This window comes from Monodon monoceros, unplaced genomic scaffold (genome assembly GCF_005190385.1).
Source record: "Monodon monoceros isolate NGI ecotype Baffin Bay Population unplaced genomic scaffold, NGI_Narwhal_1 Super_Scaffold_2, whole genome shotgun sequence".
Taxonomy (NCBI): Eukaryota; Metazoa; Chordata; class Mammalia; order Artiodactyla; family Monodontidae; genus Monodon; species Monodon monoceros.
The window spans coordinates 65,519,008-65,541,252 of NW_021703776.1; the positions used below are offsets into that span (position 1 = coordinate 65,519,008).

General features: G+C 36.9%; 2 protein-coding genes and 1 non-coding gene across 3 annotated transcripts in view; 1 reads left to right on the top strand and 2 right to left on the bottom strand.

Moving 5' to 3' along the window:
* The window catches only part of DNAJB9 (DnaJ heat shock protein family (Hsp40) member B9), a 244,903-nt gene extending 240,255 nt beyond the window's left edge, over positions 1–4,648 (top strand). The window contains exon 5 of the mRNA XM_029233618.1: positions 4,620–4,648. Within this exon, the coding sequence (XP_029089451.1) occupies position 4,620 (1 nt within the window). The 3' untranslated portion in view covers positions 4,621–4,648. The remainder of the gene's footprint in view (positions 1–4,619) is intronic.
* Positions 4,649–8,825: 4,177 nt separating this feature from the next.
* On the bottom strand, positions 8,826–8,932 carry LOC114902158. The gene has a single exon (XR_003795384.1). It is a non-coding gene; the product is annotated as a U6 spliceosomal RNA (small nuclear RNA).
* Positions 8,933–15,233: 6,301 nt separating this feature from the next.
* CUNH7orf66 (chromosome unknown C7orf66 homolog) lies at positions 15,234–15,603 on the bottom strand. The gene is given in 2 exon segments (XM_029233061.1): positions 15,234–15,368; positions 15,370–15,603. Coding segments are annotated over 2 exon segments (369 nt in total).
* Between the last annotated feature and the right edge of the window lie 6,642 nt (positions 15,604–22,245).

Sequence of the window (22,245 nt, forward strand, 5' to 3'; positions counted from 1 at the left end):
GAAGTTAACATGTGTTTTTGGATTTTAAATCAATTCTGATATTTTCATAAGCTTAAATTGACTCTAGGAATGTCCATAGGTAACAGGAGGAGGTCAGATTTTGAGTAGCACTGTTGTCCTCCATGACCTCCCTTGTGTAAGTGATCTTCCTGCTTTGGCTACCCAAGCAGCCTTCTCTAAAAGCCTGGCAAGTCATGGTTTTTTGTTGGAGCTGATGTTCTTAATTCTCATTCTTTCAAGTCTCACTGCAAAATGAACCCTATGTTCATTTATTTTGTAGAATAGAATTCACAACCGATACAGCCCTTATACTCAAATTCGAACAGGTTTTAAAATGGTATTTGTAGTGAAATGCCATAGATGTAAAAGTTCCAAAGTATCATTTTAAAATGCTGCCCATACACATTGATTTTGTAAGAATAAATTAAAATAGGCAATAAAACAAACTAAAATTTCAGTTTTTAATATTCTTAAATGTCATCAACTAAACAAAAATGATTTAAGCACAAATTTAGCAAGCAAACTGAATAAATGCTACTAAAAACATGATGTGGTATAGTAGAAAGCCCAGCAGTTTTGAACTCAAATCGATGTCCTTTCAAATATCAGCATTATTACTTCCTGGCCCTGTTTCCTTCCAGAAATTAAATTTATGTGAATAAGATTTCCTATATGAAAAATGAAGATGATGATACATATCAGCGAGGTTGTCATGAGATTAAGCATATGTGTAAAATGTGTGACACACCTAAGGACTGAAAAAATGTAATTGTTATTATTACAATGATTTTTAATACTTTCATTTCATGGTTTTACCTTGTGACTGAAATTGTGTTAATTAACCCTGTTACATATATCATCAAGTGAATTCATAACACCCTTGCCCCTAAATATATTTATAACAATACAAAGAATAGAAACATATCAATAGAATGAAGATTTATTACACTAAAGAATAAGAGCATATGAGCATACTAACAGCAAAATACTTAGTAGAAGTTAAGAAGCCGACAAAATATAATTACACACATTTTCGTGATCTGTCGCAGTCTTTGTCACAAGTGAATTTTTATAGAGAAACTCAGTCTATTTCCATGATAGGTCCCGTGGCAGGCATGGCCTTACCTGTAGGATACTCCTTCATTCATGTTAATATAAATAGACATTCAAGACAAATCAATATTTTTTGGTAGTTTGAGTTGATTGCTTTTAATAACTATTTTTAGCCAAATTTTTTCCACTTTTGAAGATAATTTTTTTTAATAAGAATTGTTTCTGTTTTTTTTTTTTTTTCTGGCTGCGTGGTGTGGAATGCAGGATCTTAGTTCCCCAGCCAGAGATTGAACCCGTGCCCCTGCAGTGGAAGCGCAGTCTTTACCACTGGACTGCCAAGGAAGTCCCCTTTAATAAGAATTTTGATTGGCTGTCAGTGCATTCCCTTCCAGATGAGATCATAGAACACCCCACCCACCACACCTGATACAGAGAGCAGTTCTGTATCAGAAGTCAGTGGGATAGCCACCATGAGGGTACCATCATAATGACTACATGAATTTGCCCATAACTATTTATATTTCCTGCAGAGACTTTTGGAATTATCACTCTGGGACACAGAGTGTTAAACTCAGGCAAGGTGATGCCAGCTTTGCTTGGGTTGTAACTTTTGTCTGATGAGTTCTCAGTGGACATGGTGTTAGTAGTGAATCCAAATTTTGGTATGTTTATTTAAAAAGCCCATTCCTATCAAATATTTTTTACCTTCAGGTTAATTTTTTTCAGTATTCTTACAATATTTTAAAACTCAATTTCTAAGCCTTTAATTAGCTTTGTGTTTCTCTGAACCTTTCATGATTTTTGACCCAGAGAACATCTACTCTGAGGAAACTTAAAAGTCCCTGAACCTAATCTTTGCTCTCTGCCTATCTGTCTTCTCAAGGCTTGTTTTGGTTTCTTCTGGCCCTTTTGCCTTTCACTTCTAAATCCATTTCCTGTACAGGTTTGTGGTTTTCTTGGTTCTTGGAGAGCATTATGTTTGAGTCAAGGTATTACCAGATAAGGCTAAATTCATAGATAACTCAGGTTTCTTGAACATTCAAGGGGATGCAGCAGGCATGAGGAGAGTGGTGGTTGTTCACCTGTGGGGTTTCTCAGGAAACACACCTGGTCTGCTGATTTACAGTACTGATCCAGAGCTGGGTACTCCATTCTACAAAGAATTTCACCTTTGCTAGGGGAAAAGGGACCATTTTACTTTTATAAATACAGCTTAAGATAGTACACATAAACTAGTATTTTGTTCTCACAAGGTACTCAAAGGTATGCAGTATTTTTCAGGCTTAATTTGAGAATAGTCAAGGTGGATGATGTATTTAACAGTAAATTCTACACTTTTTCTTATCTACTCTTTTCATTTTACCTCCACAGAAACCTACAATGTCTTCCTCTTTCTCCATATCATTTGCTGTCTTTCTAATCTCTCTTCCATTACCCCAGAGGCAGCTTCTCAACTCCCTACCTTTGAACATCATTGTTGATTCAAAATTTAAATTTTTTAAAGAAAGTTCTAATACATTTCCATTTGTTTGGGTTACTCCTCTGATGGGCATGCTTAGATTTTTGGAAGGCACAAACCATGTTCTTTTGTACCTTCAAAATATATCCAGAATCCAACCAGCTCTCACTACCTTCATTGCTATCATCCTAGCCGCCATCATCTCTCTCCTGGATAATTGCAATTACCGTTACTAGGTCCCCTGACTTTTATGATACCTGCCCCATCACTGTCATTCTCTATACAGCAGGCAATATGAACCTTCTAAAAGATAAACCAGATCCCGTTATTCCTCTGCTCACAATCCTCCAATGGTGTTCCATTTCAGTTGAGTAAATGCAAAAGTCCATATAATTGCTTACAATGCCCTTCATCATCTTGCTTCTCTCTGACACCATTTACTACCCCCTCCCATGTTCTCTCCACCTCAGCCACACTGGTCTGTTTATCTTAACGAAACACATCAGGTGCTGTCCTGCCTTGAAGTCTTTGCATTGCTGTCCCTTCTGCCTAGGTATCTGTAGAACTCATTCCATTACCCCTCCCGGGTTTCTGTACAAATATCAGTGAGGTCTTCCCAGACAACTCTAAGTAAGAAGGGCAGCACTCACTGCACTTCCTAGCCCCATCCTTGCTTAATTTTTTCCCCACAAATTTTTCACCAAATGACATACTATATGTTTTCCTTTTTTTCCCCCTTTCTCCCATAGAATGTAAGCTCCATGAGAGCAGGGTTATTTGTCTTGTTCACTGCTATAGCAAAGCACCTCACACATAGAGGCAGTTGATGAATACCTATTAAATAGATGGATCAATTTGTAAATAAATGCCTATCATGTTAATATTCTAACTAAAAGGCATTGGGTGAGATAGTGTTGGGCAATGAGGAAGAGTCAGACATATTTCTTACAAAATTTTTGATTAGTAACGACAGCGAGAGTCACAATTTTCTAAGTATGGACATGTTGTGATCTTCTGTGTTTAGATGTTTAAAATGTAATGGGTTACATATTTTGATCTTTAGACAATTTCTAAGGACAAGCTTTTTCATCCAAACAACTAGTTACCAAAATAAATGTAGAATCACAAGAACTCTAAGCTAGTTCTCTATTTGTGGTTATTTAGGTCAATTAAAAAATCGTCTCAAATGTATAGACACCAAGGGGGGAAAGTGGCGGGGCGTGGTGGTGGTGGGATGAATTGGGAGATTGGGATTGACATATATACACTAATATGTATAAAATAGATAACTGATAAGAACCTGCTGTAAAAATAAATAAATAAAATTCAAAAAAAATGGTCTCAGTAGCATGAATGCTTTAAAAATTTCCAGAGAATGGAAATCAGTTTACTGAAGTATAACTTAACTATTTTCCCAGCTCCTAATGAGAATAAAACATGGGCGTTTGGGGGTCTTTCTAGTCCTAAGTCAGAGGGATTACTTGGGGAAGTAATTGTTGGTCCTGTGAGGTCACTGAGTTTTAAGAACATATCGGGATTGGATACAGTGATGATGATGATAATAAAATAACAATATCTAATAGCTAATACTTATTGAACATGTACAGGCACTGTTCTAAGTGATTGCTTGTATGAATGTACTTGATGTTTACAACAACCCTGTAAATCAGGTATTATTATTTCCATATTACGAATGAAAAAACTCAAGTTTGAAGAGGTTAGATAACTAGCCAAAGTCACACAGAAAACATATATGGCAAAGATGGAATCTGAATGCGTTGATTCAGAGTCCTCTCTTTCTTGACCCCCATGCTATGTTGTGCCGATCTCCTACCTGGAGCATAAGTAGAACTCCAAAAAAGTGTGTGTGCATGCTCGTGTGTGTGTGCGTGCAAGGGAGGGCGTATGCACACTTGCTTGTGCATGTGTGCACATGTGTATATGAGTTGATAATGGTGATAGTACTCTGTTAATGTTGAAAGTGAAGGTGATACAGCTCTGAAGAGAGTGAAGGTGAGAAAATAAGCACCATTGTTAAGCTTTATGCATGTTACATTATCAGCATAGCAACTTGTACAAGGGAACATTTTCACTTCTTTTTTAATAGATGAGCTATCAGATGATCAGAGAAACAAGAGCCTCACCCTTGGATAAGGCCTTGTCCAGGCAGTGGCAGCGAGACTGGGAGGAAAAATCTCACCCTGCTCCTCAGGGGTAAAGCTGACAGCTCTCCTGGAGGTATACAGGAAGGCATTCTGGCTTCCATGCGGAGATCCTCTGTACAAGTGTGTGTGTTCCCTTTGTGGTTGGGAGGGGACATCAGCCAAGGGAAGACATTGGGTCAGTCTAGGGCTATGTAGTCTAAGGCTAGAGTTGCCAAGTATTGCATGGGAAATACTTATATTGAAAATTATTTGTTGTTTTTTGAAACTCAGATTTAACTGGGTGGGTGTTCTGTTTTTTGCTCAATCTCGCAACTCTACCTGTGGCATCTAAACCCCTGTCAGAAGTGCTGAGCCAAAAAAAAAAAAAAAGTGCTGAGCAGATCACAAGAGCAGAGAGGCGCACTGCCTTAGACTTTGTGAATCCCCATACAGATTCATCAACTGTTCATTTATTCATACATCATTGACAGAACCATGACTACCTACCAGGGTCAGGCAGCATGCTAGGTTCTGAATGAGACTTGTGAATATTCACTCCCAGGGTTTACAGTGTCTAGTACGGAGGTTCTCAAATTTTAGCATATATTAAGATCACTTGGGAAGCTTGTTTAAAAAATTCCCTAGAGATTATAACTCTAAGAGTAAACCCCTGGAATTTGTGTTCTTAATGAACACTCCAGGTGATCTTGAGGTAGGTGGTTCCAGGAGCATACTTTGATAAGTACTGGTCTAGTAGATGGAAGGAGACTTCATCCAGAAATTACAAGTATAAATAAGAAATACTCCTCAGTCAGACTTATATACTGGTACATTGTGTGATTTGAGTTTCTCTAAGGTATTAATGCAGATTATAGAGTGTTGTATTCTCCACATTACTTTTTTTAAATGAAAGTGTCTTCTGGTAAGATATAACTAAGTGTGCTAGCAAGTGGGAATTGGCTTTTGAAAAGAGAGATTGTCCCCAGATTTCTGATCAGAGCCTCAAGTCAAGTGAAGTATGACATTCTTATAAAGTAGCTTAGACCTCTTGAGCCACAGTCAGTTCTACACCATGGTTATACATGAAAGCCTTGTTTCTGGGAGGAAAAGGTTCACTGTTTCATTGTGTTAAAAGCAAGGACCTGTACCTACACTTTTTCAAACCAGTTTTTTATTTCAACATAGTGTTTGTGGTACTGATAGGGTATGTGCAGGCATTTCTGTATTTGTTGTTGAACACCCTGACTGCCGAATCCTCTATACAAAGTCAAGTCATAGCAGTGAGCATTCTGGGAGGAATACCAACAACAAATTGTAGTAATCCAGCCTTGTTGTTATAAAAACATGAATCAAAAGCTCAGCATCTTGCTGAGACAGCAATTGTCTTAACCTTTTTATACTCTTGAGATGGTAATACGAGGTCTTATCAGTATGGTTGATATGGCTCTCAAAGGAAGGATGAGGGTCAAAAATGGCTGGAATTCATCATGGAGAATATTGCTTTGTGGGATATCCAGCTATAGAATTGTGACTACCTATTAAATCCTCTATGAAGTAAGAAATATATGGTCCACTGCCTGCAGGATAAGAGAAGGGGAAGGAGGTGGAATCAAAAGTGAAATAAAACTGGTCAAATGAGATGAAAGTCTGCTTTCTTAATTTTCAGCCATAGGCATCAGTGTTTGAGATTACCCCTTAGGCAGCTTCTGATTGAGTGGGGATAGTTCCATGACATGGAAGATTAAAGGTTTTCTGGGTGACTGTAATTTAAATGATGAAATCCTTTCAAAGAGATTTTATTTTTGTAATCAAGTCTAGGCTGTGTTCATGTGAAAGCAAGTTATAAGTGACCCAGATGATTAATAGCATTTAAATAAGTATATAGAATAAAGCTACTGTGTCTATAGTTTCTATTTGTTTTTTTCAATTTGGGCTTTTATTTAATGAAGTTCTTTTTTTTTTTTTAAAGACTTATTATTTATTTACTTGTTTTATTTATTTTTTTGGCTGCGTCGGGTCTTAGTTGCGGCACACGGGATCTTCGTTGAGGCATGCAGGATCTTCTGTTGCGGCACTCAGGCTCTTCATTGTGGTGCATGGGCTTCTCTCTAGTTGTGGCGTGTGGGTTTTCTCTTCTCTAGTTGTGGCACGCGGGCTCCAGAGCGCGTGGGCTCTGTAGTTTGTGGCACGCAGGCTCTCAAGTTGAGGCATGTGAGCTCAGTAGTTGTGGCGCACAGGCTTAGTTGCCCTGCAGCATGTGAGATCTTAGTTCCCTGACCAGAGATCGAACTTGGGTCGTCTGCATTGTAAGGTGGATTCTTTACCACTGGACCGCCAGGGAAGTCCCTCAATTTGAGCTTTATATCTAGAAAGAAGTTTCTTAGAAACTTCTTAGAAAGAAATCAAACCAAGACTGATACCAAGAAGACAGCTCTCTTTAGGAATTGTCATTAGTGTTCAGTTCCAACCTCATGTCCTCCGGGAGGAAGGGCAATATGCAGAGTGTTCAAAAGCCTGGGCTTTGAAGTGAGAAAGACCTGGACATGAATCACAACATTGTCACTTCGAAGTTGTGAGACCTTGAGCGAGTTACTTACCTCTCTGTGCCTTGGTTTTTTGTTTTTTTTTTTTTTTTTGCGGTACGCGGGCCTCTCACTGTTGTGGCCTCTCCCGTTGTGGAGCGCAGGCTCAGCGGCCATGGCTCACGGGCCCAGCCGCTCTGCGGCATGTGGGATCTTCCCGGACCGGGGCACGAACCCGTGTCCCCTGTATTGGCAGGCGGACTCTCAACCACTGCGCCACCAGGGAAGCCCTGTGCCTTGGTTTTATTAGCTATAAAATGCAGCTAAGATCAGTACTTGCTTCATAAAGTCTTTGTGAGGATGAAATGAGATATGTAAAATGCTCTCTACAGTGCCTGGGACATGGTATGTACTCTGTAGATATTAGCAGTGGAGAATTTGAGACTCCCCCCAAAATTGCACCTCTCTTTTCCTACCCAGGTTGTGAATAATTGGGAATTTTAGAAAAAGAAAAGAAACAAGAAAATATCACCTTATTAGTTATAGAGAAAGGTTGGAGAATGCAGTTTAGTTTGAAAGATAAATTGGTCTGCTAAATGTACCCCAGAATTAGTAGACTCACCCTACCTGTTATAGCAGTACCACCTGGGCCAGCCTTCCCAAGGAAAGAGAAAGAAGAGCAGAACATGCTTGTCCCTACAGGAAGCTCTTTTTCAAGAATGGCAGAACTGGATTGAGCATGCCCAGATATTCTTTTCAAAGTAAACAGAGACATCGTTCTATATCACCAGGGCCTGAGTGATTAAAAGGTCAGAAGCGAGGGGATGTGTTAGATAAAAGTCTTCTCCATGAAAACAAAGACTGAGGAGAAGATGTTCCTGTCTAACATAAAAATGTTATCAACATCATCAATGATTCATTTCCATTATACTTCATTTAATTCAACATTACCTCCTAACTTTATGTTTTCAAATCATACCATAGCTGTATTAGTTTCCAACCACAAACTTAGTAGCTAAGACAATGTAAATTTTTTCTCATACAGTCCGGAGGTCAGAAGTCCATAAACTAAAGTCAGGGTATTGGCATGGCTGATTTTTCTGGAGACTCTGAGGGGAGAATCATTTCTTTGCTTTTTTCAGCTTGTAGAGGACACCTGCTTGTGGTTCTTTCTTTGCATCATTCCAACCTCTTGCTTCCGTCCTCATACCTCTTACTACTCTCTTGTACCTACCCATATAATCCAGGATAATCTCCTATTTCAGAATTATCAATCACATGGGCAAACTCCCTTCTGCCATGTTAAGTAATAAAGTCAAAGGTTTCAGGGATTAGGATGTTAACATTTTGGGAGAGTCGATATTCAGCCTATCACAATGACATTTTTTTTAACATCGTTATTGGAGTATAATTGCTTTACAATGTTGCGTTAGTTTCTGCTGTATAACAAAGTGAATCAGATATACGTACACATATATCCTCATATCCCTCCCTCTTGCATCTCCCTCCCACCCTCCCTATCCCAACCCTCTAGGTGATCACAAAGCACAGAGCTGATCTCCCTGTGCTATGCAGCTGCTTCCCACTAGCTATCTATTTTATATTTGGTAGTGTATATATGTCAATGCCACTCTCTCACTTCGTCCCAAAACTATGGAACGCTTCACGAATTTGTGTGTCATCCTTGAGCAGGGGCCATGCTAATCTTCTCTGTATCGTTCCAATTTTAGCATATGTGCTGCCGAAGCGAGCACCACAGTGACATTTTGATTATTTCATTTTGCCTTGTAGCTATTTTTCTTGTTTCTGTGTACAGTATTCTTTTTAATTTCCTGAGTCAGGTTGTAAGTTCCTCAAGGATAGATATCAAATCTTCCATGTTTTTATATGTTTACTACTTCATTATATTGTGTGTTTAAAGTAAAACAATGCTCATAATAGGCACTCAGTAAAGCCTACTGATTTAAATACTCTTGAATCACACAGTCTTTAGAATGGAGACACGGGTCTGGTCTACGTATGTTCCAGGAGAAACAATCTTAGCTTTGACTTTGGATTCTACGAACATTCAGACTACATAAGAGACAATGTAGACTGAAGCATTAGAATGTAACTTGTTTTCCAGAATTCTCACTGTTGGACTGTAGACAGGCTTTGGGACAGTCAGTTAAGTGTTAAGATTTACCGGAAATCCGTGGGATTGCTCCGGCCACACTCTCCTTCCTTCTGATAAAGAAGAGAAATATTGCAATTCTTGTGAGTGGATGTGAAAACTTACCCTGCACAATTTAACTGGCTCTCCCCATTAAACTTTGGAGGGAGGAGGATTATTATACAATGGAATTTGTTTCTGATTTTTGCTGCAGTGGCTAATAAGAAGTGTACTGTGACTTGAAATGAATATGGACACAAAATAATTCTCTCAGACATAGGTACATCTCAAATGCATGGCTGTTCATCACTTACGGGTTGAATTAGAAAATTATGGAGACCAATATGTAATTTTAAGGTATTCAATTTACGTTAATAGATATCTAAATGAACCATAGAATTATCTCTGAGACATATAGCCCAATTCATACTCATAATTTTAAAAGTTAGCAATGCTATATAGTAGCCTTGCATATAATATTTTGGTACATAATTAAGACAAAAGATTATCTTTGTGCTTAGCCCTCAAAATTTGCAATTGACCTTTTGTACCTGACCTGTGCTACCTTCATATCTTTCCTCTCCCTCCTTGAGTTTTCCTCTCTAGAATGGTAGAATCTGAATTGCAGAACTGGAAAGGACCCTAGAGGCCATCTTATCAGTTTGGATATTTTACAACTGAGACCATAGTTCTCAAAACATTAATTGACTTGCTTAAGGTCACACAGCTATTGTCAGAGCTTTATTAAAAACTCAGTTCTCCTAATTCTCTGTAAAGATTTTTCCCCCTCTACTTAGGTAAGATAATATAGAAGTATAGAGGAATAAGAGAAATAATCTAGTAGTAAAGCAATGGAGGGTGAGAGGATTCTGGAAATACTGTGGCTTAAAGGAGACACAGTTCTCAGTCAGCTACTTTCTAGAGCTTATCATCTGTTAGAGCAAGAGGAAGAAGGATGTATCTACCTTGGGGATGAAAATAAGGCCAATGTGAAGGAAATCACAAAAAGAAAAAGAAAAAAGAAAGCAGGCATGGCAATAGTAGAAACTATGTTAATAATAGGAAAAGAGGTATGTAAAGTTGAAAGTAGTAATCAATATAGGGGAATCTTGCAATAATAAAGTGATAAATTGAACAAACAGTTTATGAAGAATCTGAAAACCACACAATGAAAACACCCAAAGACCACATAATAGCTAAATATAAAAAGATATATCTATTAGATGTGCAAGGATAAATTACAAAAAACTACAGTTATAATGGGATACCTTAAAATACCCATTTTTAGAATTATACGAGATTATAAGGGAATTGAATAATGATATCAACACATTTTCTTGTATAGAGAGAGCAAGACAAAAAGAAAAATTCAGAAACATATATCTCTTGAATGGAGAATATAAAATTTTTTTCTATGTCTATGGAAACTTCACAAAAATAGATGTGTGATTGACCACAAAGCAAATCTTGACAAAATTTTAAAAGCAAGATTTTTACAGACTACTCTCTCTGACCATGTTAAAATAAGAGATAATGAAATAGTGATTTTCTTTTTTCCTCCAACCCCCAATCTACTTGGAAATTAAGAATGCACTCCTGGTTAGCCCATGGACCAAAGACCATATGAAAACTGAAATTACAAACTATCTTAAAAACAGTAAAAAAAATGATGGATATCAAAACCTACAGGACAGCAAAAACTCAGAGAGAAAATTTATAGCCTAAATTCCTTTGATAAGTGGTAAAATAAAAGGGGAAGAGGATGGAAGATATTTGAAACTCCAAAGAAAATTACTGATTTCCAAGCAAAGTAAACATACCAAAATTGATAAAGAAGTACAGACCTAGAGTAAAACAATTATGAGTGAAGAAGTGAAAAAGGTGATTAAAGTTATATCATTAAAAAAAAGCATTGTGAACCCTTGCACATTGCTGGTGGAAATACGAAATGATGCAGGCACTAAGGAAAGGAGTGATGGTTCCTCAAATAATTAGACATAAACCAAATGATTCAGCAATCTCACTTCTAGGTATATACCCCCAAGAAATGAAAGCAGGAGCTCAAAAAGATAGTTGCATACCAATGTTCATAGCAGCATTATTCATAATAGCCAAAAGGTGAAAACAACCCCAAATCCATCAACAGATCAATGAATAAACTAACTTGGTATATACATACAATGGAATATTATTCAGCCTTGAAAAGGAATGAAGTTCTGATTCATGCTTCAACATGGATGAACCCTGAACACATTATGCTAAGTTAAATAAGCCAGACATAAAAGATGTATATTGTATGATTCCACTTATATGAAGTACCTAGAATAGGCAAATTCATAGGGACAGAAAGTAAAATAGAGGTTATCAGGGGTTGGAGAAAGGGTAGGATGTGGAGTTATTGTTTAATGGGTACAGAGTTTCTGTTTGTGATGATAAGTTTCTGGAAATGGATAGTGGTGGTGGTTGACTAACACTGGCGATGTACTTAGCACCACTGAATTGTACATTTAAAAGTGGTTAAAATGATAAATTTTGTTATGTATATTTTTATCACATTAAGAAAAATGTATCATGACCAGTTATTTTCCTGAGTTCTAACTAATCTCAAAAGAACAGCTAGGGCTTCCCTGGTGGCACAGTGGTTGAGAGTCCGCCTGCCGATGCAGGGGACACGGGTTCATGCCCCGGTCCGGGAAGATCCCACATGCTGCGGAGTGGCTGGGCCCGTGAGCCATGGCCGCTGAGCCTGCGCGTCCGGAGCCTGTGCTCTGCAACGGGAGAAGGCCACAACAGTGAGAGGCCCGCGTACAGCAAAAACAAAAAAAGAACAGCTATTTCTCGTATTACTTAATTTACACAATAAAAAGATGGAAATTTCATCAAATCATTTTTGAAGACAGCACAACTTTAATACCCAAATTTGGCAAAAGTATTTCAAAATCAAAAACTATAAACCAATTACGCATATGAATTTAGATACACTAACATTAAAAAATTTCACATAAAATCTGGCTTTGTATTAAAAGAGGATTTATTAAGACCAACTAGAATTTATCCAGAAATGCAAAGGTGGTTCAATATCAGAAAAATCTTATTGTAATTTGTCTAATCAACAAACTAAAAGAGGAAAAGAACCTTATCATTTTAAGAGAAGCTGAAAGCATGTTAGATAAAATTTCGAAGGATACCCTAGGGTAAAATATGAATAGAGTGAAATTACTTTTAAAACCTTGAAATCATGCCACTTGAAATCAGGAACTAGATGGAAATGCTCATTATTGCTGTTAATACTCAACAGTTTTGCAGTTATAACAGATGTTATAACATGGATCATTTGATAAAGTGCTGGAAAGGAAGAGATTAAATCATCTCTTTTTTACTGATGAATATGATTATATATTTAAAAATGCCAAGAATTCTAACACAAGAATGGTATGAAGAAAATAATTGTGTAGATAAACAAGTAGAAGATGAAATAGAGTAAAGGAATAGATTTTCTCTCAGTTAACAAAACCTAAAAGTAAAAATAGGGGAAAATCCATTAAAATAACAGTACAAGCATAAAATGTTTAGAAATACATTTACCAAGAGTAGAATTTTACAAAAACACTTATAAAATCTTTGAGTTATACAAAATAATATTTAAAAAAATGGAAAAGACACAATATTCTTGGAGGATGAGATACAATAAAAATCTCAGTTCTGTTAAAATTAAAATACGAATTCATTGCAGTTTTAATTAGACTCTAGAGAATTTTATTTTGAGAGGGATTTCATAAAATAATCCAATATGAAATAGTAAATGCCTGAGAATATTCATGAAAAATATAAAGAAGAGCTGGGATAAACTACCTACCTTATCATCGTTAGAAATACAATATCCATTGTAATAAAGATCAATGTGACGTTGTGCTAAAACTAGGAAACTAGATAAAAATTGGTTAAATGATTCCAGTGTATATGAGAGTTCAATATATGATAAAGTTAGTAGTATTTCAATTCAGTGAGTAAAGGATGAATAATCAACCTAGGAGATGAAGGAACAAAGAATAGAGATAAATATTTCATAGAAGATAAAATCCAAATGGCCAATGAACATTTGAGAAGATGCTCAAAATTACTGGTAGTGAGAGAAATGCAAATTAAATAAAAATTAGTGTTATTTACACCCATCAGAATGGCAAAAATGTGGAAAGAATGATAACAGTTATTGCTGGTTGTAATATGAGGAAGTGGGTACTTTCATATATTGGTAGACAAATGGAATTTTGCAGTCTTTTGGGAAAGCAATCTGGTACCAATTTACTGAAATGAAAAATACATGCATTCTTGATCCGTAGTCCTACTGCTGGGAATTTATAGTAATACAAATTACTATATAGTTGTATATAGTAATAAAATCACCAGCTTATAAAATTGCATGTACAAGGATTATGTACTACAGAATTTTTCAGTTGGGTAAAAATACAGAAAGTTGGAAATATAATAAATGCCCACTAATAGGGAAAGCTTGAAATAAATATTGGTTTGTCCACATTGTGGAATATAATGCTACTATGCATCCATTAAAAATAATAAAAAATAATTAAAACTAGAACTATACTAGTTAATTTAGAGCAATGTACTCAAGGCATTTTTTAAAGAGAAAAGTAAGATACATAGGAGTGTGTATAGTATGATACAAATTTTATAATCAATTTCAAACTCCTTATCAATGCAGATATATGTGTATATGCTTGTATGTATGTGTGTGTGTGTTTTGTGTGTGTAATTACATGAGCCTGAAATAAAGCATGGAGGTACAAACACAGGGTTGTTAACATGGGTTACCAGATCGACTGGAAGAAAGGTCAGTAAATCTGGATGAGTTGGAGAGAATTGTTGGAAAGAGGTGAAATTGGAGGGAAGCAGAAAGGGGGGGATAGATAATTAGCTTTTTCTTTATACATCTTTGTAAGTTTTATTTATTGCAGCAAGCATGTGTTAATCCATAGTTTGAAAAAATATATATAAAAGGAACCTTTAAAATATTGTTTAGATTAAATTCTCTTTGATATTGTAGTTAGTTGAATGGTGGCCCCACTAAAGATATGTCTACTCAGACCATGTGAATGTGATCTTATTTGGAAAAACCATCATTGCAGATGTAATTAATTTAAAGCTCTCCAGATGTTCTCATCTGGATTAGGGTGGAACCTAAATTCATGACAAGTGTTTTCATAAAAGAAGAGAAAGGTAGAAGATGTGAAGAAGAGAAGGCCATGTGAAAGCTGACGCAGGAATTGGACTGAGAGCCACAAGCCAAGGAATTCCAAGAGCCACCAGATGCTGAAAGAGGCAAGGAACAGAATCTCCCTAAAGCTGCTGGAGGGAGACCAGCCCTACTGACACTTGATTTTGGCCTTCTGGCCTCTATAATTGTGAGAAAATACATTTCTGTTGTTTTAAGCCACTAAGTTTGTGGTAATTTGTTATAGCAGCCCAAGGAAATTAATACAGTTACTAAACCTTTATTTCAGTGGATTTTTTCTGTGAATTCCAATATGTAAAAGAGTTAGAACTGTTCTGGCTCTTGGATAGGATGTCCTGTCCCACCTGCCCCATCTCTGTGTCACCACAGAGACACAAGGCCTGCTGGAGCACAGCTGGAGCATCACTGATTTAGCCCAGACCCCTTTCTGTACAGATGAGAAGAGTGAGGCTTGAAGAGTGCCCCCCACCTTTTGACAAGCTAAGCAAACTCAGGCAACTTTATACCCCTTTCTTAATTTCTCCCTTGGAAGGCCTGGGATCGTTGTGAGTTCTTTATCACAGTTGGGTATAGTTCAGTCAACTCTTCTCTCAGCAGGACATTGATAATGGCATATTTTCGCTTTTCACAAATGCATTTTGCTACCACACAATCACTTTTGTAAAGTTTTATTAACCTTTTTTCCTGTTTCCTTTGGAAAGAATTTTGCATAACCCACGAGTTTCTTGCTGTAGATGCCTAGATATGCATCTTTCACTGGAAGTATGTATCCCTGATAAATTCTTAATTCTGTGTCTCTGATTCATCATATGACTAAACTAAGCTGAGAATTCCCCTCACATCACTGCATGCAAAAAGCCCAGGATGGAAAAATGCTTGAGAAGGCAGGGCATTAGGGGTGCAGAAAGAATGAGTGCGCCCTGTGTGAAATCAGGGAAGAGGGAAAAAAGTGCTGAGCAGCTACAATTAAGGTTCCATGTCACACAATATGCCACAGGATTCCTGTAGAATGAGGTATACATTTTTCCCCAACCCGGATGCTTCTTTATTCCTACCAAAAAAGAATTTTCCACCTTCCTCAAAACAGTATCACAAGACAACTGAGGCGGAAAAGGTTCTGAAGAGCTAGATGAGGTGCAGAGGCATGAGAAGGACCATTTTTAGGTAACATCACAGCCATCACCTTGCAAAGCTTATATGGATGTCTTCCAGAGTTTCAGCTCAAGATATGTCTTGTGCATTGGAGAACAGAGTTAGCTGAAGCTGAAGAAATAGTTTACAAAGACCTTCTACTTGACTCTTTAGCAATCACACAGATATTGTGAGAATTTTCAACAGTAGGTTTAAAAAACCATGATTGTTACATATTGGCATGGGGAATGTGGAAAGCAAAGTATGAAGAAATGATGCAGAATCAGGATGATCAATACAGAAATAAACACAAAAACAAATGGGGTGGAGCTTTTCCTATTTATCACAACTAAGTGGTTTTATATATTTATAATGAAGAAGGGCACAGATGATACCATAACCACACTGGGTATATTTGTAGTTTTTGATATATATATAAAAAAATTTGGTGTGGCACATATATACAATGGAATATTACTCAGCCATAAAAAGGAATGAAATTGAGTTGTTTGTAATGAGGTGGATGGACCTAGAGTCTGTCATACAGAGTGAAATAAGTCAGAAAGAGAAAAACAAATACTGTATGCTAATGCACATATATGGAATCTAAACAAAACGGTACTGATGAACCCAGTGGCAGGGCAAGAATAAAGATGCAGACGTAGAGAACAGACTTGAGGACACAGGAGGGAAGGGGAAGCTGGGGTGAAGGGAGAGAGTGGCATTGACATATGTACACTACTAAATGTAAGATGGATGGCTAGTGGGAAGCTGCTGCATAGCACAGGGAGATCAACATGATGCTTTGTGATGATCTAGAAGGGTGGGATAGGGAGGGTGGGAGGGAGGCTCAAGAGGGAGGGGATATGGGGATATATGTATACATACAGCTGATTCACTTTGTTGTACGGCAGAAACTTAACACAACACTGTAAAGCAATTATACTCCAATAAAGATATAAAAGAAAAAAAAAAGAATGAAAAGGCAGTTCATAAAATCAAGGGGAAAATAAAATAAATGACCCTAATTGCACACTGAGTTGATAGCTTAATTATGCAGAAGTGTGTTATTTTAAATGGTTTGAAAATACAGTAATTCACCTATATGTCTCTGGTAGGATATACCTAAGAACTGCAATAACAATAATAATATTTTCACTAATCATATATTTGATATTGATCTTATATGAATATATGGGTGTATTAAAAATGGGGTAAAGCAAATAAGCAATTATGCTATTGTCATTAGAACTAAGATTTTTAGCATAAAAGGAAAAGATTCAAAATAAAATCACAGAAGTTTAGCAAAAAAAATATATATGTATTTGGTAAACTGTTTACAATTTCTATTCCATTTCATGATGTGGGTTCAGTCCTTTTTGTTGGGCTTTTATATAGTATAAATATGTCCCAAATATTGCATAGGACATATTGTGCTTCCACTAATTTTTAAAAACTATTTATATGAAATTCAAATTTAACTGGGCGTTTTGTGTTCGTATTTGCTAAATCTGGCAACCCTATTCTAAGAATTGTTTGTGTCTTATTTTTAAGACAGAGAACTTTCCTGCTTCTTAGATCTAAATGAAATCACCTCACTGATTCTACTATGTTGAAGTCTCAAGGGATCTTCCAAATTTTTGGCAAATTTACAGGGAACTTATATTCTCAGAGCTCTCCACGTCTTTGGGTTTCTGCATCCTTGCATACTATACCTATCCTACACCTCCTCAATCTGTCGTGATGCTCAGCCCTTTCTTTAGTTTTCATGGACAGCCCCTGCACACATTGCCACACACGCATACCAGGACTCCAAGAATTTGGTGTTTTGATTGTTTATTTGGTGGATGGATCAGCATGAGAGGCAATAATAACACCATAAAGTCCTCCTTTCCTCCCCTTCTTTCATCTTCTGTACTCAAATCCCTTCTTCCTGGCAGCCCTCAGACAGCTAAATTCTTCACTGTAACTTCAGGGTCAGCCCTTTAGGCCCTGATGGTAGAAATTGGGAAGGGAGAGGAGCTCACCTTCTACACTAAAAAATTAAAACATTTTTCCCAAGGGAGGTTGATCTCTCTTGAGGAGAAATTCTGCTAGCAACTGTGAAGATAATGCATTTTCTCCATCTTATTACATATTTATTATAAGTGTAAAAGCAAGTCTACAAGAAAAGCTGGGTTCAGTAATATGTTACATTGGAAAATCAGTGTGAATTCATGTCCTTAAAAGACTTATTTTCCAGCTCTATCATTATTATAAATGGCCCAACAGCAGGGGCACTACTCTAATCTATTATCAACCCTCATGTACACCCCTAGCACACAAATTTTGATCCCTGGAGGGTAGATGACTCTATGTTTGGCGCAAAGACAAAATGAGATGGATTCAAAACAACCTGTTATTAAGCAGAAATCAAAGCTGCTTCTTGAAACATCATGGTAGAGCTTCAATGACAAAAGAGCAAATAAGGACAGAAGTAATAATGCTAGTGGTTAAATTGGAACAAGTTAAGCCTGAAAAAAGCCATGAGTTTACAGTAATACTCAAAAGAGGAAACACAAAGTGTGCAAAGAGGTACTTGTAATATAAAAAAAGAATAATTCCAGCAGGATCTTTGCATCTTTATTAATTTAAACAAGTAGGAAATTGTTGACACGTAACATTTTATTCTCTGTTTAGCATATATTTCCATATGTTTAGCACATATACTCGTTTGTGTAAAAAAGAAAAGGAACAAAGATATATAAATGAACCAATAAGACACAGGATTTCCACACAATAAGGTAGACGTTTTTCTTGAGGTAGAAATGACTGGGAAAAGAGGGCATACTAAATACTAAAGGAGGACCAGAATTAATGGTCTTATATAATAATGACTTACAAGGTTATTAACATTGATTACAAGTATGGCATACAGGCATACACCATGGCCATTACAAAATGGGGTGTTTCAAAATTATAAATGATCCAAATGTTCTGAGAGGAAAAGCACAAAAATTCAATCCCTCATCTCCTAGGAGATGAAGTATCTACTTATTTTGAATAAATCCTTATGAACTTTAATAAAATAGTAATAAGAAATATGTATATTTCAGTACTTGAAACAAACCAGGTCAGTGTATCATAATATCAAGGCAATGGCATAGGGACTTCTGGCTATGAGAAACTTAGGGAAAGAAAAGTCTTCAAAAATTAAAATTTATATTAAAGACAGGGATACATGGGTATCAGGATGTAATGAGTGAAAGAAAGTTTGATATAAAAAGGCAATCAGCCTGTTGCAGACAGAAGTTTGCTTTATCTTGGACCATACAACTAAGTGTCACACCACAAATGTAAATGAACAGCCAAAAACCTGGATTCTCGTATTCTAAATTAGCATTGTTTTTCTTTTAGACCTGGGAAAAATTTTTTAAATCCCTGGAAAGATTGTAAACATTGGTTCTGGTAAAGCTTCAGAAACTTAGGAAGGTATAAATTAGAACCCTGAAAAGATGTAAAAATAAGAATTAAAGCACATTTCATTAATGGTATTAGTGCTTTTGCTACTAGTATTATTTTAAGGTATTGGGCATTATGAGTATTGTGTTTCTGTATATTTTTCTTGCTGTTTAGGGTATTTAAAGTATCCAGAAGAATCAGTCACACTAAGTTGCTAATTGCAGTTCAAATTGTTTAAAGGAATTTAATCAATCAACCTTAAAATAATTAAATGTCCACAAAAATGGATTTTCCAAGTTTTGTTTTTTAGATATGTGGATTTAATGAATTAAGCATTGAGTGAAAGGAACCGTTACAGTTGAACTAAAATAACTCCTGAGATGTAATTATAAAATAATTTTGTTCTTGTCTTTTGCTGTTTCCTTAAATCTGTTCTATAAGGCTAGTTCTTCTCCTGTCTCTGTTGAAAATAAGGGCCAGATCTGTGGTTTCTAGTCATGGTTGCCTTAAGTTCAGACACAGTCTTCAGTTAATAATTAAAATGTCCATTCTCATGTACTAATCAAAATTCTAAACTTAAATTTGAGATTTCTCCCTATTCCTAACTTGAACGAGGTTGGAATCCTACAATTGGGAAAAGATGTGGTTGGTTGCCTCCCTAGCACTTCCATTTTTCACCTTCATCCCCTTCCCTTGATCTGGCTAACTAACTGCACTTCTGACCACTTTGTAGTCAGGGTATTGGAAGGGAAGAGAAGGACAAAGGTAGGAGAGTCTCAACCGACTGATGCTATCATTAACTGGTCCATGCTGTCTTGGACCATTAGGAGATTAAAGTAGCCTCCTTCTCTTTTAAGAGTACTTTAGAAACCCTCCCCTACCCCAATTATGGGGACATATTACCTGAAGTTCTTTTGACCCTACCAAGTGCATCTCTATTTTGCTTTCTCAGCCCTTTAACATCTCTCGATATCTTCAAATTCTCTCTGTTATTGTCAACTACCATGTGGTTTTCTTGGGTGAGACTTAAAGACGACCTCACACTAGGTTTCCTATGTGTATGCCCCTCACATCTGGTCCATGGAAAAGCGTTTATGCATTATTTACTCTGAATCTAAATTTATAAGCCAGCACCAACTCTTTTGCTCCATTGTCAAAACGGCAAGCTACCTTCTCTCTCATGCTTTAGATTTCTTACCTGTGACTCAGAAACTTGTCCATTGTGTCTCCAGAATGCATATGACACATATAAAGCCCTCCAAGTGGTCTTGAAACCACTCATTACATTCTCACGTCCCCTTGGGAGTGATGGGTGGGACTTGTGGCACAGTTCTCCCCGAAGAAATCTTCCCCTCCAAATTCTTTTGGAATATGCCACTCCTGATCTATTTAAGTCCTTCTAGTGAGTTTGTGGTTAAAGGACATGTGAATAGTTTCTTGAAACAACCTTTTGAATTCTGTGTATGGTCTAATGCCTCCTTTGGAATACAATACCTATTATATGATTTTGTTTCTGCCAAACTTCCATTTTAATATGTAGCAATATAAAGTACACATTTTAGTGAGTGTTCTGCTCCATGCACAAAACTTTCTCTTCATTGGAGATGCTTACAACAGTAAAGATCTGAGTTAAAGGACTCAGGATATTGTAAACATCTGTCAATAGCTACATAAACTGGGTAGACATCCAAGTGAGAACTACAGTTAATATTAAGGAACATTGAGCAAATTAGCAGCTCTACTTAGCAGTGCTTGAATAAGACTTTTTCCTAATGTTCCATTAGCATGGTCTTTTATGTTTCCTATTAAGTTATTAGTACTGGGAGACCAAGTTAGAGCTACTTAAGGACCTTTCATTGGTGGGAGGGATCATAGGTCTTAGTGGTTAATTAACAGCACAGGAGTACTCCTGTTTCCTTAGGTCTGTAATGGAAATCTTGTCTTGAAGCCTTAGCAGCTTTACTATTAGAAAGGAACCCTGAGGTATCAGGTGATTTCTTTCCATTTTCAAAAGCATTTATGGGCACCAAGTAGATATTTTTTCCCTTGAAGATGACTTTGTCAGTGTTTAATAATATTTACTTCAGAATCTCCTTAGTTTTTTTAAATTAAACATGAAGATTTCTAGTCCCCGCTCCACATAGATATAAATCCGTAAAACTCTGATGGGCCCCAGGGGTCAGCATTTTAAATTAGTACTGAAGCTGATCTAAGGGACACACTTTGACTTAGAATTCTTCTTTCATGAAAAGTGCATGGACCTAAAGGGGCAGACAAGCCACCTCCCATATCCCCTGTCACAACTACGTGAGATTGACTGAAAACTATCCTCCACTTGGTCAATATAACTAGATCCAGAGGGTTATTTGCCACTGAAAATGCCCTTTTCTTTTTTCAATGTTAGAGCCATGAGGCAGAAACCGACCCCAGGAAAGTATCCCTGCAGAAAACACCACTTTAAAGTATCCTCCTTGGGCAATTGGAAAAGGAACCTAAGCTTTGGAAAATCATTTATCTTCTTTTCTGACTTTACTCTCAGATCTCATTGATGTTTCTGTCTTGTTTAATATTAGCTGTGACAGGTAAGTTTTGCAGATGTAATTGTTCGTAATGCCAGTGTTGATGTCCATCATTGACTCAGCATCATGGGAAAAAGGACTCTGGATACATCAACCATTACCCTGTTTGCCTTTTGTTTGATGTGGAATCAATGGTATATGAATCTCACAACGTTTATCTTCTGAAACACAGATGCTAGTAGCTTTTACTTCTTTTTCATTGTTTTGACAATCTGTCATAGACTGTGAGGCAACTTTTAACTCTATGATGCCAAACAGAAACTGCCTGAGAATTGGGGTGACCTGGAACAATCTGGTATCTTATCAGTCTGAGAAACCCATCCTGTTGCCACAAACTGATTCCTGCATTTGGCCATGTTCCCTTATATGTTTTTTACTTCTAACCCAACCTATTACTTTATCCACCACACATAGATACATTATGCTCTTCCTCAGATTTTCTAGGCACAGCCCCTACCTGAAACTTCAGCTGCTCTTTCACCTCAGTCACTTCCGCTTTGGACAGAGATAAAG